The sequence below is a fragment of the Pygoscelis adeliae genome, unplaced genomic scaffold, assembly GCF_000699105.1.
Source record: "Pygoscelis adeliae isolate BGI_AS28 unplaced genomic scaffold, ASM69910v1 Scaffold223, whole genome shotgun sequence".
NCBI lineage: Eukaryota > Metazoa > Chordata > Aves > Sphenisciformes > Spheniscidae > Pygoscelis > Pygoscelis adeliae.
Window position 1 is genome coordinate 2,734,305 of NW_008824543.1, and position 16,102 is coordinate 2,750,406.

Here is a 16,102-nt window from a genome sequence, read left to right on the forward strand (position 1 = left end):
CACAATGAAATTCAGAATACAAAGAAGAAAGGATGAAGACAAGAATAGTAACAAAAGACCTGAGTAGTAAGCTTTGTAAATAAGTATATTGTTATGGGTTGGATTAAATTGCTGAGGCTAATGTGCATAGTTATTTCCCTCCACTTAAGAAGGTTGTAAGAACTCATTGTCTTTGTGAAACAGACAATTAAAATAAAGGTGACCTCTAAAGTTAAAGCACGGGCATAGGTTTCCACCTGGGACAAAGTCCGCTTAGGAATCTGAAGGATGTGGGTGGAGAGGCTTTGCTTGCATTGCTTTAAAGAGAGGTGTGTGTGTGAGAGAAGCAAGGTGACAGGTCAAGGTGAGAAGCAACACCAGGGCACAGGAAGAGTCTGTATTGGACACAGCTACGTTGTTTTGTCCTAAGAGAGCCTGAAAAATGGCTTTTAGGACTCTTACATTCTTGTTCATAAACAGAATAGTATCTCAGATAGTAAAAGAACATAGTGATGAAAGCTATCTGGAAGAACCTAACTGAATTTTGTCTGTCTTGGGTTCAATATCTTACATAAAAAGGGTGTAATTATTTTAGGTAATTATGTGTGTACTAATCATTCATGTGTTGAGCATGTCACAAATCACCTTCATAGTGACATCTCTGTGAGAGAGGGAAATGTCATTAACCATGTTTTACAGGGAGGTCACTAAGATAAAAAGATGGGATAACTGACTGACATTTAAAACATAAGGCAGGCAACTAGATTTAAAATAAAAACCCTCAAAAACCACACAAAGCAAAACAAGCAATAGGACCGAAAGGAACAGTTGCTGTCTCTGGTTATGTATGTAGAAGGAGATCTTTTGTGTCAGGTCTTGTGAGAAGGCACAGAGTGAAGACTGGGACCCCATCTCCTCACATGCTGATGTAAATGGATGTTTCTAGGGTTGCGGCTTGAGAGGGAAAACAGAGGAAAATCATGTTCCTTGGAATAACTGTGAATGCAGTAACTATTCATGCCATTACTAAAGTTCTAAGAAATTTTCTTTGATCAGGACAAGCATTTAAATCCCAGCAATGCTGCAACCACCCAACTGATCCTCGCATAGAAGATCTGTACTTGCTGATTTCACTGGTGGTACTGGACAGCACTGTAACTCAACCCAGCTCCATGTTGTCACACACAGCTACATAAGGAAGGCAACATTACCAGATCTCACTCTGTATGTCCTACCTCTACATGCTTCCAGTTGTCCTGTCAGGACTTTGCGAATCTCTGAAATCCAGGTGTTTTTCAGCTCAACAGAAGATGCCTGAGAACACAAGAGGAAAAGGCAAAGCAGATCTAGTTAAAGCATGCTGCCAATCACTTGGCTGCCCTAACCTACATTTGCTCTCGATTTTCCCAAGGAATGAAACACTGTGGCCAGCTTTGAGCAAAGCAGAGGATGCTCTTCAAGATGGAAAAGTTACCATGAATCTAAGGTCCTGTCCTTGCTTTTCTGTCCAGCATTCCAAGTAATTTTCCACTTCTTTGTTTCCTATTTTACCCCAAATCATGACCATTTTCACAATGATAAATTGGTAATTTCAGTGCCAACACAGCAATGAAGCTTCCAATGGCTATTGTTTCTTGAGTGTACCAGACAGTGAAAGTCATGAAACTGAAAGCTTTCTTAAAAACAGTTCAATTGAAAGGAAGTATAGTCCTTGGGAAAAAAAAGGATTGTTGTTACCTGAATGATATAGACCTCTTCTCTGCCATTATACCAGATCTCAAACTTCTTGTTATCCCCTTTTACATTTTCTGTAATGCCCACAGTGCTCATCTGTTTCAAAATAGAAAAGAAGAAGCCAGAATCTGGTAAATGTCAATAGTCTTTAAACTCTTTATCCTCTGAGAAGTGTTTTTAAAAGGCTGTGTTCACTTCTGCACCTTGGGGAGTCATTAAAAGTAAAATTCAGAACATGTTATTTCTCAACACCTAATTTATCATTCATCTTTTTGACTGTTATAGGAAAAATTAAAAAAAATATTTAAGTGCTGAAATGTAACACAAGCTAATGTCTGATCACGAGTTTATCCTCTTTGCTTTTTTTGCTTGAGCTGTGGGTCAGTTTTCAACCCTATCCTGGCTCTTGTCCACCTATACAAGTTTTCAGTTTGAGGAAGATGGTATTTTCAACTTGCCATCACCGACCTTTTGAGATGGGAGAGGAAGAGGGATGGAACAGGGCTTTGTGAGATTTAATGACTCATCTGCAAATCCAGACAACACAATAAATTCAATATAGTTTCAGGAAAATTTAAAAAAGAGGTGAGCAAGGAGCTAAGTGCCTAACTAGGCAAGATGAACAAGGAACTGAAGAAAATAATTCCAGATTTCTTAAATGATAGATTTTCAACCACAATTTTGAAGTCCAGCCGCTACTATACTTACTAGCTTCCCATCTTCTTCCTGTATTTGTTCATCCCCCTTGTTCTGATTTGCCTCAGCATTAGATTTGAAGATTTAAACAGCTTTGATTATGTCCTCATTGCTGCTATCTATATGAATTGGTTCACTCCTTGAGCCAGGTTCTATTACAACTCCTGTCTGGTTCCCCAGTAATAAGTTTGCAGTGTTACACTTGATGACCCATGTTAGTCGTCTGAAGTCACAAGTGTCACACCAATGTGCTTAAAGGGAACATTTGGCTGGCTTGTGAATCTCAGCTTAACAGAAAATGTCCTGACTCATATCTGGAAATGTCACTCTTGCAAATAAAAGGGCACTTTACTGCACTGTGATTCATCTGTAGCTATTATCTGTTCAACTGATGTCAATAGTAAAACTCGCAATAGGACTGAACTTGGAGGATGCTTATAGGCAGAACAATGAGACAAGCAGGTCCATTCAGTCTTGCTTCTCTTTATGGGACGCTGGGCAAGAACACACAAGGTGCCCGTTTGTATCGAGTTGCAAAACCAAGGTTCACGTCTGGAGCTGCAGAACATATGGCTGGGTCTGTGTCCAGATCAAAACTAAATGGGAGCTTTCATTTAGTCAGGATTGCAAGGTAGCTCCAGATATGTGTACCTTCTTCAAGTCTCCACGTGGAAACATCCCCGTGTTGTAAGAACACTGGATATTATTTTTCTCCCCCACCATTACCACTTTTATTACCTTTAATGAATTTTTAAAGCTGTATGAAGCCGTCTTCTCATGGCCATCTGTGTTCTCCTCCCGTTTCTTGCAGAAAAGTAGTATCTTTGTATAGAGGAAGAGGTGTCTCTGCATCGGTTTGAATCTAGCCAAGTCCTTTACCTTGTTGTGCCCCTTCTTGTGGTCAGTCCACACATTGAAGGAACCTTGCATCAACAGCTTGCCAAGCTCACTGACGTCTCCCTAGCAAGCAAGGAAAAGAGAGAGCCTACATCACGTTCAAACTAGGGTAATCCCAGGCACAGTTCTTTCCCCTAGTGGTGTTTAAGCTTCCAGGCAGAGGCATGTGCCTAGGTGTCCTTTGTGTTGGAGAGCAGACATATTACAGCTGGAATCCCACCTGCACGTCTCCTTGCTAGACCTGTGTCATTTCTTCATATAACCATTAACCCATTGTTTTCCATGTCCATAATTCCCAGTTTGTCTCCCCATTCATAGTTAGTGTCTAAGGTCTGTCTCAGGACTTCTTTGGATCTGACACACAGGCTGTCCCCTCTGATGACCTGAGAGGAAGCATCTTCTGACAAGAACTGGGTTTCAAGACTCCTGACTCCAAGGCAGCATGGAGGCCCAGTGCAGTCCAGATATCCAAGCAAAGGCCTTGGCTCTGAAAGATCTAGGTTCAGTTTCTGCTCTGCTATGAGCTGCTTCTATCCCTGGGCAAAACCTTGAAAGACGCTTAGATGTCTGAAGACACAGATTGGTGCCTAGAGATATGTAGGTGTGTAATTCCCTCCCATTGCAAAATAGTCTTTAAAAGCTTTGTCAATAGTTTCTCGGCTCACCATCTGCAAACTATGCAATGCTGCACATCCTTGGGCAAAGAGGAAGTAAATGCACCAAGGAGCCATAAAAGTACCTGAGGGAGAGTGAAACTAAGCAGGAACCAGACCTTTCTAAGTTAAAGCCCTTGTCTAAGGACCACTGATGGAGAAATACTTCAACCGATATAAATATTTGGCTCAGATGCCACCAGCACAAACATTTATAGCACAGTCAAGTACCAAAGAGTGTAGCAATGTGTGGATAGAGGACATGGCAACATCTATATGGTAATGGGCTTCAACAAATAATGATAAACAATTATCCTAGCAGCAAGTTTTTCTAGGAGTGCTTTGTATAATAAATTGAGGGAATAAGCTCAGTGCATTATTAAAGTACTTATTTTAAACATCTATATGTTCCGTTGATTATATGGTGAAGATGTTGGCTTCAAGTGGGAATGTCTGATTTCTTAAACTATGGATTGCAACCTGTTCTCCCTCTCACTCCACATCCTCTACCCTAGACCCAACTGCAAAACCAGGGTTTGATTAGGTACTTTTCCACTCCATATCAGGGTATTATTAGACTCTCCAAAGCATTCAAAAAACCCCAGTAATTTCTATAAGTCTCTCATCTCTAATATATAGAGTTGGATTTTTTATTTGTGCATACAGGACTGTGTGTGTTTGTATTTACACGTGCACATGGGTGTAAACTGCAAGCCTGTGAAAAGCATATTGATGAGATGTAAAGCTAAATAAAAAAACCAAACATATTTTCTACATAGTTCTGACAATGGTGAGAGGCTCCGGTCACTCCAGGCACTGTTCAATATGGCATTGAGATCCAGAAGCTCAGTTCAACTCTTGTGATAGGTCCGTCTCTTCAATCTTGGATCTAGGATTGGGATTATAGCAAGTGAAGTGGGAGGCTACCGCTGCAGAGAGAAAGAGGATGGACAGGGATGGCAGTCTGCAGCAATCCCACAAAAGACTTTGAATATTAGCCCACAAGCTCTGGACTCTCTCTTCAGTGTGGGCAGCAAATAGAGAGGAGGACATTGTTTCTGGTAACTTGTGCTAGTGGACAGCAATATTTTGTCCTAAAGGAAGTTTATTTAAAATGGAGGATTTGATCACTATCTCAAATATAATTATTCCCTGTTAGAACAATACACTGTATCTCATGTTTATGGAAGATGAGAGATACATATGAATGGCTTAAGTGCCGTATAACTCATGGACAAAATACCCAGGCCAGGTGGTATACAAATGTTAGGATGGTAGTAGGAAACATCTCTAAAACTTCTGCTCTCCAAGCTTTACTCTACATTTTTTGTGGCTTTGCCTAAAAATAAACAAAACCAACCCCAAACTTACATGTTAGCAATTTCTTACCCAAGAGTTCAGCTCCTCAAGTCTGCATGTGCACAAGTCCAAGAAGCAGAGTATTCTATGCAATTAGGAGCATTCATCAGCTGCCACAAAACCTGCTTTTCTGCTGGCATAATATCCTTCTCTGAAAGGTGTTCTAAGCAAGTATTTCTATCATGCCTGTGTGGGAAAGACTCCACAAGATGGGGTGCGGTTTCATGAGCTATTGGAGGTGTTTACTTGGCATCACAGCTGAGCACCTGGGACAGGTGGAATGGGGAGAAGAAATTATTGGGTTCATCCTCTTTCACACTTTCACCCCATTTAATAATCATGTAACAAACCATCTCAGGAATCCTGTCAGCATCGGGCTACATAGCAGCCATGTTCCACTTTGTCATGTCTTTTGATTCAGCTAACAAAGCAGAGGCAAAAATCTAGTCCTTGGAGCTATTATCTGGCATTCCATGGAAGGCTGGCAAATTCAAAAGCAGAAGCTGAAAAGGAACAGGAATGCTCTGTTGAATTCCTCAGTACAAAACTACTCTGAGATTTGAAAGTAAGGAATAGGCAAAAGGATGACCTCAACATTTATATGGATAGGAGTCTGGATAGATCCCCTCTGCTCAGGATAATATGTTACTTTTCTTGGAGAAGCTCTTCTGCCCATCAGAATTTACGGAACTGTTTAAAACCAAATTTTTGTAAAATTGCTATAATTACATACATTTAAACTGGGAAACAGAGGAGGAAAGCTACCTTTCTCTTTGGGGATGCATCAGAAACAGTGGAAATTGGGAAAGTAAAAGACGTGCTGTATCCATGAGCTTCTCATGCCCATGTTGACTGGTCCAAGTCTGCAATAATAATATCCAGGCTTTAAAGAGTCTTTCTAAAATGAATCTCTGAGACACTCAGAATGAGCCATAACCAAACCAGAATGATTTAGAGAAGCTTTCACAAGCTATTTCTCCTGACACCTAGAATGCTGTAAAAGACTCACTACTGAAACCAAATGGACTCGAACCAAAAAAAACACACAGGAAAAGTCCTATCTTTCCTGCAAGTACAGATGAAGACTTGATTGTTTCAAAACAGAAACTGTTGAACAAGGTAACATGTCCAGCAATGTGCAAGTTACCAGTTTGTGCAGCAGTTGCTGGAAACCCCAGGAGGAGCCAGCAGGCTGTCACTGCAACCAGTGATTCAAAAAGTCACATCAAGCAAAACCACCTTGAGTGCTGAGAACAGTGGCACCAGGATAAAGACACCTGTCCCTAGAAAGTCCATAAAAGAAAGTCTGGAGAAACCTGAAAGCGGCAGAGATGTGTCTCGATGTTCATTTATACTGCTCCAGGAAAAACTTTTCACAAAACAAAAGTGCTAGAAGGGAAAGTTTGTCTACTGTGATGGAAAAGTGAACACAAGCTTTGCCACTGGCTCTAAATAAAATAAAACAGCTTCCCAAGAGTAGGAAAACTAAAAGGAAAACTGACTACTAAAGTGGACCAGGTTTGTTTTCATTCTCAGGAAATACAAATAGGAATAAAACATACAGAATTAAGATTATTTTACCATTCAGCTTTAGAGGTCTCAACGGTTTTATCAGTTGTAAATATATTTGGACAAATCCCCATCTGTAGTGAGTCACTTTAAGCTGTTGGCTTGTCTCTCTATAATTAAATAAAATGTATAGCTGACAATACTCTTTTACATCCAATTACACCAGCATAAAAGATTTCATTTTAAGACCAGTGTTTTCTTTTGTGTTACTGAAATTAAGATTTGTTCAGTGAAGATTCAAAAATATATAGCACTTCTGCTCCATCAGAAGATATATTAGTAAAGAATTCTTTAAGAACTTTCAATGGCAGAAACAGTCAGATGCCGGATTTGACCTTGTATGTTGGAGAAATTAAAAAGCTAATGAACTATTCCTGTTCAGCCAACAAATCTGAATATAGTAGGCTTCCCCTACCTTGAGAAAACCTGGAAAAACTGCAAATTAGATGGAAATCATATCAAAGAGATACTGCTAACCTAAACTAAGCATGAGAATTTCATGCTATATTCTTAATCTAAACCCAACTGTTAGTGCAAAGACATACAGCGCAAGACCCCGCTGATTCATTCATAATGGGCGTAGCTCATAGCTGTGCAGAAGGCTGGGGTAAAGTATATGCTTTACTTAAGTTTGTCAGGTTTGGGAGACCTAAGTAACACTTAGGACCTGTGGTGTTTCTCTGATCCACAGGCACTACAGCTAGTCTATGTGTTTACTAATCTAACAAGGTGGCCACTGCTTTGCATTCAACCCAGTACAGCTACTGCAGGGTAAGAACTCATATTCTCATTTCAAATGTAATGCACAATCCACAGGAGCGTCTCCAACTGTGTACAGCAGTGGATCTATGACATACAGCCAAGCAAGCAGTTAAATTCATTTATAAAATAATGCTGACAGAGGGCATGGTTTCCTCAGCTACCAGATGCAGATGCACTTGCACAAAAAAGAAAACTATAGAAATTTAAACTCCTGAAGCCGTTCCGTCCTGCAAAACACAGAATAACTCTTCCCACCCAGACACAGTCAGTATAGACCCCAGCACTTTCTCGGGAAGTTACTTTCTGCACAAAATACTGTTTTTCTGGTGTCCAGACTAAACCCTGTTACTCTGATCTAATAATTCTTTAAACCCAGCTTCTCAGTACATTTTTTTTTCTTGGCATTTTCACCCTGCAGCTATTTCAAAATAGGCAACCCCGTCTCCCTCAGGCCTCATTTTGTCAGGCATGTTTCTCCTTTATGTGTCAATCACTTCCACTTCTCACTTAAGGGCTCATTTTCTGTAGGAAACACTAGTTCTTGAAAGTCATATGACTTCCATGGAGCTTCAGCAGAGAGATATATACATTTGTGGCCTCTGAATTGTACTGCGGTTGTTATTTCACATTTCAGATAATGAGTTTGCCAGTCACTGGGATGGATTCTATTACCCACTTTAAATGGAAGCCAAATTTTCCTCCCTAAGTGCAAAAGATTTGGAAACACTTGAGTTGCATAGCAGTCACAAAGTTTCAGCAAATTTCTTAAGTTGTGTCTGTCACACTTGCTACCTCTCACCTACAAATGAGTTTTGGGTGTGATTACTCAGAAGGACCGCATTTGTCCCAATTCCTCCGCACAGTCACACCCCCTCCTCCACATGACAGGTATGTTGACATGTATTTTTGGTCACCACAACATGCCACTTGGGTGGCATCCTTCAAGAATGTGGCATGGGCTCAGCATGATCAATGATGAGAGGAACATTGGATGGGTCAAGACCAGAGTAAGAGCAACAGCAAATAATACCTCATATCCTGTGATTGCTATCTGGTGCATGGAGTCATTTACTGATTTGATGATATCAAGCATCGTGGCGAGGGCTTCTTCCAATTCAGCGGTACCCTCTGAATTCTTGCTGCACTTCAGCATTTCCTGATTAAAAAAAAAAAAATGAAAACTACTTGAAAACTTCTTATACCAGAAGCCACCATAAGACAATCCTCCCTGAAATTTGCATTGCATAGACAAAGTAGCAGAACTATAGGAAAAAAAAGAAAAGAAAAAAAACCAAAACCAAACAGGACATTCACCAGGATTGTCACTGAGGACGTACATTTTGACCTTTTGGACATTTTCAAGTTTTATGGGTTCATTTAAGATAAGACAGGACCATTCTGACATATTTACAATGAACTTTTTGCACGTCACAAAACTACACCCAGGTTTTTTTCACTCCACATCTGCTAGAAAAGAAACTCAATCTTAATATAATGATTTCAGGTGTTAGAGAATTCACCATTTCCCTTTGCAATTTGTTCCACAAGGTACTTATTACCACTGTTAAAAATATAAACTAATTTCTAGTCTGAATTGGTAGGTTTGATGTTCCACTCATCAGGTCTTAGCAAGCTCTTGTCAGATAAATTCTGCATGGGAAGAAGTCGCTTCCTGTGTAGATGCTTGTAGACTTATGCCCAAACCATCTCACAAATCTCCCTTCCTTAAATTAAATGAGACTTCTTTAACCTATAAGACAGGTTTTTCAGCTGTTAATTTTGGGGGGGGGAAATAGACCAGATTACTATAGATTTTCCCCACCTCTTATTCTCTACCTCTGCACTACAATCTACAGATCTACATTTGCAAATTTGAAAACCTTTTTTGAGAGGTAGTAATTTTGAAGAACAATGTTGACCTCTAGTAAAAATTCAAACATTATATTCTGCTTGAAATAAGGGAAGCTATTCCACCTTCCAACCCTTGCACAAGGAACAAGAGACAAAGTTCTGGACAAGTTAAGAAGCATGTGCCCAAAGCAAAGAAACAAACAAAACCTTTTGAGGGCTCAGTTCCGTAATCACTTCACATACAGAGATGCTATTTAGAGTTCCAAATATTTAGGGCCAAGTACTTACATAGCCCAGTACAGTTCCTTACAAGGATGACTTTTCTTATTTGTCTATGTGTCTTTTGCTTGAAAAGTTCTAGTCATAGCTCAGGACTTAATTATCTTCTTGTAACCAACGGTTACAACCTATGAAAATCCTGAAAGACACTAAAATCTTCATTTTAAATGAAATTAAATGCCTTGCCTCTTGCTCTTCTGCCTACAGAGGAGCCCTGAACCTGACTCAGATGCACAAATTGTTTTTTCCACCAGAGATCAGAATCAGACTCTATATCTTTGCTAAAAGCATCTAGGGAAGAAAAGGTTAACAGATACAAACCCACATATGGTTGGTACAGTCTTGAGAAGACATGAATCTCCAAACAGCTGGAAGATCCCAAGACTACACCATAGAATTTAAAACCAAAGCCAATCGGGATTCCCACCATTAAACAGAAAAAGTGAGATGACTGTAACCAAAAGTAGTAAGATAACTGATTACTGTCACATATAGTGACCTGTGATTTTGATGTTTGGAATCTGCATCCATTAATCAGCTGAAAGAATAAATTTATTGGTTGTTAATGAGACAATAGTTCCAGTGACAGAATTCATAACCAAATAACCATTTGATTAATCATTATTGACTTGTCTCTGCCCTATATATCTACAAGTGGAATGAAAGAAGTCTTTGGCTGGATGCAATTTTCACTTCAGAAATGCAAGCTGTGAAGAAACTAAGAAATAAGTTCTTGTAATAATAGCACCTCACTAAGAACTGTACGATAATTGAGTTTAGTTTTGTTTCCTTACGCTGACTACAATGTCCCCAGAAATTATGCTCCAGAAATACACCTAGGAATGAATCAAGACTCTACTAACTTTAGTAATCTTTATTATAGTAAGAATTAGATCCCTTCAGCAGGGGTGGTCATTGACATGATTTTCATTCAGGCATATCATTTTCAGCCACATTTTGAGTTTGGAAATCATTTAATCCAAAAGCTGAGGCACTTGTGTTCCTGCAAAACAGGGCTGCAAAAAGGTAGTTCTTGCAAACCCCAAACAGCAGCAGTCTCTCCTCAACTGCTTGGGTGACTAGGGCTTAGAAGGAAAAAGCAGGATGCATTCCTATAGTACCTGTTGCACAATTTCTAGGATGAGGATGGATCCCTGCTCTCTGCATAGTGGGCATGCTGCTTTATAATATTAGCTGAACTGATTGAAACCAAAGGGTTGCAATAATTGTGACCCAGGATTTAAAACTAGTCTGCCCATCACTCAAGGCACGCAGCTTCTTAGGTACTTGTTTGTTACCAATTCTTCACTGACTCCCATATTCCTACACTTTTAAATGCTCCTGCTGCCAGGGTAAGAGTGCACCATCTTCACAGATCTCATAATCTTTGACAAAGTAAATGTCCGTGCCAATGTGTTGTTGCTAAGTACAAAACTGGTCTGACCAGCTTCAACCCCAATGGCTGCAACCTGTTTTGCCTAAGAATTTTACTCCTTGATCTAATCTTGGTTTTATTTACAGTCATATTTCAAATTAAAAGTAGAATCTGGTTTACTCTTGCTCTTCTGAAGACCTTGACATTTCCTCCATTGTCACAGAATAGTTTCAAGAAATAGAGCCAAATTTACTTCTGGATTACATTGATGTAAATCTACTGGAATCAGTGATTGTTAATATCCCCCTTCAATATTCGGATTCTACAGTTTTGTGTAAAGTCAATAAACAGGTCACAGAAATACCACACAAGTGAATGGCCAGCCAGATCCTCACATGGCTTAAACTGGCACAATTTGACCAGCGCCATGGTAGCTATTAGCAAATAAAATTGCAGCCTAAAATCTTCGTTGCAAATTTCACGCTAAATTTCGTGACAGTACACAACACTACATTAAGTCCAGAGGCTTGAGAACAGCATGTAATTCACCTTCATGACCTGCCCATAAGGAAAGTCAGTAAACATTATTTTTAAGAACTGAGGCGATGAAGACAGAAATTTAAGCCACCATCTTCAAAAAATGTCATTAGTTTGAGAGCATATATTTCCTGTTACCCAGTTCAGACCAGAATTTCAAGCATGGACCACTCACAGTTCCAACCAAATCAAGAGGGAAGTTCACACATTCATCCTGTGGAAAAGTTACAGGCAATTTGTTCCTAGCTGGGTCTTTAAAACAGAAGCACCAAAAGGGAGTGGCTCCTTCTGAAAGGTTTGAGTCACAACCATGGGAAAATATCAGGTTCATAGAACTGAAAGGATTTTGTTAAACAGGGACAGATGTCAGAGACAGGATTTAAAGCATCTGTTCCTGTTTTCAAACTGTAAGACCATATACTGATCCAATAAAGCCAAATTCAATTTCTGTTTAAAGACAAATAAAACAATAAATAAAACAATAAAATACTATATAAAATATCTTACTTTACATATATATAGCAGTATACACATAATAATAATACACCACTATTGCTTAGTATATACGTACTTCTAAGTAATAGCAGTATTTACTCTGAAATAGAAGTCCTTTCTTCGATTGTTTGTTACTGTTTTACAACTTAGCATTACAAAGTATTTGTTGAAGAAGTGAGAGAGGATTTATTTCCAGGGAGTCCTTCAGAAAATAATGCTGATATGCAATTCTGTAAGTAAAACAAGCTATGCATTGGAATTCTTTGCACTGTCATGGAGAACTTACCTTTAACAGCAACTGGTACTTGGTGATTCTCTGGACTGGCTTTAAGAGATAAGCATCTAGTGAGAGCTTATGATCCAATTTACGCTGACATTCCTGTAAGAGACAACAGGGAAGAAAAATACAATTGATTCTTGAAGCACAGGCAAGACACCAAGATCATTATCATTTGGTTATCTGAAGATTATATGTCTGTGAATTAATTGAGAGAGAAATTTGTTCCATCTGCATAGCCATTTCCAGGTTACTTATGCCACAGTGAAAATATATCTAAACAAGAGCTAACGTTTAGGTTCAACTTAGCCTCGAAATCTGGCATGCTCTACTCATGAGATTGCGGTCATCTGGGGTTTGCAAAGAAGCCAGCACTTCTTTGGTTTGGGTATAGCCTGGAGAGTCAGGCTCCTGTGCAGGAAATCTGCTTGCTGCTCTACCTACCTAGTGTCCTGTAGAGGGCACCTTGACACATACTGAGCACCTGCCATCAGTATAAGAAGCATGCAGAAAAGTCTGTATATTTCTCTAAGTTTTCTAAAGAAAGAAGAGCTACAGAAGGAAAACAAGCTTTGATGGTCTTGCACTACTACTCTGCAATGATATTCCACCTGAAAAAAGATGCTGTCTCCACACTGCCTCCAGAGAGCTTCAGACCTTGGCTTGTTCTGACAGTATTTTTCATATATTTGGAGGTCCTCTTTCTGCAAGAAAAGGAGAGTTTAAGTAAGGTAAGAAAAAAGAATCCACAGAGCATCTGCCTTGAGTCACACTTTTTCTTACCTTCCATCCTAACACAGGAAGTAATTAATTCATGGTGATAACTCTGTATGTAAAAAATATACTGAAGATACCAAACTTGCTTTTTACTCCTGTAAAATTAAATACACTCAAAAGTGAGATTTTTTTCTCTCACTTTTTGCACAAAGCAAGGAGAATGCAGACTGGAAGACACATAATCTAACTGCAAAACTGTTATCTTCCAGAGAGGGGAATAGATGGCTTGAAAACAAAAAACATTAGAAATGTAAATTTTGTTAACAGTACTGGCACAGACTGGTGATTGCTAACAACACTCACCACTTAGCCAAGGTTTACATGTTCAAAACACTTTGAAAATAGTGTTGGCTCTCAATAGTACCAGGATGAATTAAAAAGTAGCAAGTTGTCTTGTTGATGTCCTAGGCTAGGTAGAGGAAAGTGCTTAAACTCTGTCCTATCCAAATTAGAAGTGGGTGGATTCACTTAACCTCTATTTACCTTTGATTACACTCCAGGTGCTCTCACTGAAGTCCATGCCAAAAAATCTCACTGACTTCAGTGAAAACAAAGGCAATCTCTATAAAAGCCCAGAGAGGTGTATTTTAAGATCCCTAGACTATATGGGTGGATACAGATGGAGAGCAGTTCCTCTGCCAGGTTCTCAGCTCGCTAACTGTGCACCCGGTCGGCACAGAAGCCCTGCAGACATATGACCATGGAGCAGCGCCATACAGATTCCTGAGCAGGGCTGGCTATGTCGGACCGGCTGGGAGCTTCCCATCTTTGTCTGCACCTATCCTGGTGGACGTGACCTCGGTGAATCAAAGACAGCGCCAAAAACAGATCTCAGGAATTCCTGGCTCTTGCCTCTGTGCTTTCAGCCCACTAGACCGTGCCTATACACTCTTGGTGCAGGGAAAGCATTTTCTTTTGTATAGAGTTACTAGAAGAAATCAGTATTGCTGCTGTCTTCCTCTGTAGGCCTATACTGGCGTCACCCTGATGAATCAGATGTGAAAGCAGAGCAATGCCATGCAACACCTTACTGTGTGCAGGATTATGCAATACAAAAAGCGCCGTTGCAACTCAATACAGTATTAATGGCGCTGTTTCAAAATAAGCAGAGAGTTTTCTTCATGCAAATAGGATTGTTTGTATGTGTTGCCTTGGAGGGAAGTTAGCAGGGGGTAAAACCCACAAAACTAAAAGTAATAACAAAGTGTAACCAAGCATTACAATTTGTTCCTGGCCCACAGAAAGCTAATCGGACTGGGCAAGAAGAACAGACACAGCGACAGTCAAGAGCACTATTAGGAGTAAAAGAAAAGTACCAATTTAAATTTAAAGAAAAGGTACAATGATCAACAATTTATCAGTAATTTGTCATAGTGGAACCACCCTATGCCAATGCAATCTACCGCTGCCTATATCAGTGACAGCTGCTCAGGCAGATACTTACATCTTTAAATACAGCTTTAAGTTTTGTAATAGAGTAAGGAATAGAAAATTCCTGATGAAATTACTAGGATCAGACTCTAAAATGCCAAGAAATAATTAATTGCCTAATTACTCAAATCCCAGTCTTAAATGTTCCACACATCTCTCTTTTCATATCCAAAGGTTCTGACCTCTTGCTGGTACTTTTACATCATGCTCATCTCTCCTGTAATGCTTTTCCTTTCCACGGTGATTTGCATCCTGAGATCTTTGCAAGCTTTTGCGCACATGGCATATATGCAGAGTTCCAATTATCTTTTTGACTGCTGATTTATGAATAGAATTTGCTTCCGATTAAAATTTAGCCCTTTGAATCCAACTCGCAGGTTTCTGGTCAGCTGCTACAGTCCTTTCACAGATAGCTTCCTTTTCTAAACACTTCTTTCTCCCTGAATGACTAAATGCCTCAACTGCTGGCTCCGATTAAATTATTCTCTTTTTCCAAGGTCAGCAATATGAATAAGTAAACAGTGGTAATCCACAGTGAGTCACTCCTGCCAGACACCTCACCTGGCACATGGTGATAAGCAATCTGACACACCTTTTGTTTCTTCCTGGGCATTCTTGCCTTGGTTTGGTAAGGTTTCCTTCGTCCCAGCCTCGTGTTTAGCAGATCAGCCCAGAGTGTCCCTCTCACTGCTGATAGAGCACTAGAAGAACCATCCCGCAAGGCATTCAGTACACATCCCTCCCCTCATTGAGCATCTGTGCAGTCCTTGCCACGCAGAGCTTTAAGCAAGGTCAAGCATCTTGGTGATGGTATAATAGCTGCCATGTGGGCAAAGTTGAGCTGGCTTACTTGTAGTTTAGTTCATATGAAGATCATGCCCTAACAAGGTCAAGCAAAGTGGGAGGGAGGACAAGAGGGGCATTTTTGGCTCATCTTTCACCTGATTCAGCTGCCTTGTTCCAGGAGAGAAGCCAGAGAGGAGAAATAGGCTGGGACTCCACAGACCGTTTCTGCCATCACCTGAGAAGAAGGGTTCACATCCATGGTGACAGCTGACCAGGTAGCACTGGTGGAGGTGGGAGAGTGTGTGGGGACATGGCAAAGGAATGACTAGCAGGGGATGGAGGGACTCAGGCAGCAGGGCATCCCACTGCAGCTCTCAGGACGCTTTCAAGCAGCTCTGGAATCAGGGCTGAAAAGCCCCACTGTGATCAGACAGGGTAATATTCTTCAAGTATGAATCTAAAAATCAGTCTGTTTCTAATCACAAGCCAACCACAATGTTGTGGCAGGATGGTTACACCCATACAAAGAAGGAGAAATGGAGAAGTGAATCTGCAACAATGCAAGTTTCCTCCCAGAACTCGGCATCGCCTTGAACAGCAGCCGTTTCAGCTTCCCCCATGCCAAAACACGCATGGTCATAACTC

At 40.2% G+C, this 16,102-nt stretch overlaps 1 protein-coding gene across 1 annotated transcript in view; it reads right to left on the reverse strand.

Annotated features, from left to right (window-relative positions):
- The window catches only part of MCF2L2 (MCF.2 cell line derived transforming sequence-like 2), a 164,847-nt gene that overhangs the window by 23,556 nt on the left and 125,189 nt on the right, over positions 1-16,102 (reverse strand). Inside the window, exons 19-24 of the mRNA XM_009321723.1 lie at positions 13,075-13,167; positions 12,473-12,565; positions 8,680-8,805; positions 3,148-3,369; positions 1,717-1,809; positions 1,215-1,293 (exon numbers count right to left, since the gene is read on the reverse strand). Of these exons, the coding sequence (XP_009319998.1) occupies positions 1,215-1,293; positions 1,717-1,809; positions 3,148-3,369; positions 8,680-8,805; positions 12,473-12,565; positions 13,075-13,167 (706 nt within the window). The remainder of the gene's footprint in view (positions 1-1,214; positions 1,294-1,716; positions 1,810-3,147; positions 3,370-8,679; positions 8,806-12,472; positions 12,566-13,074; positions 13,168-16,102) is intronic.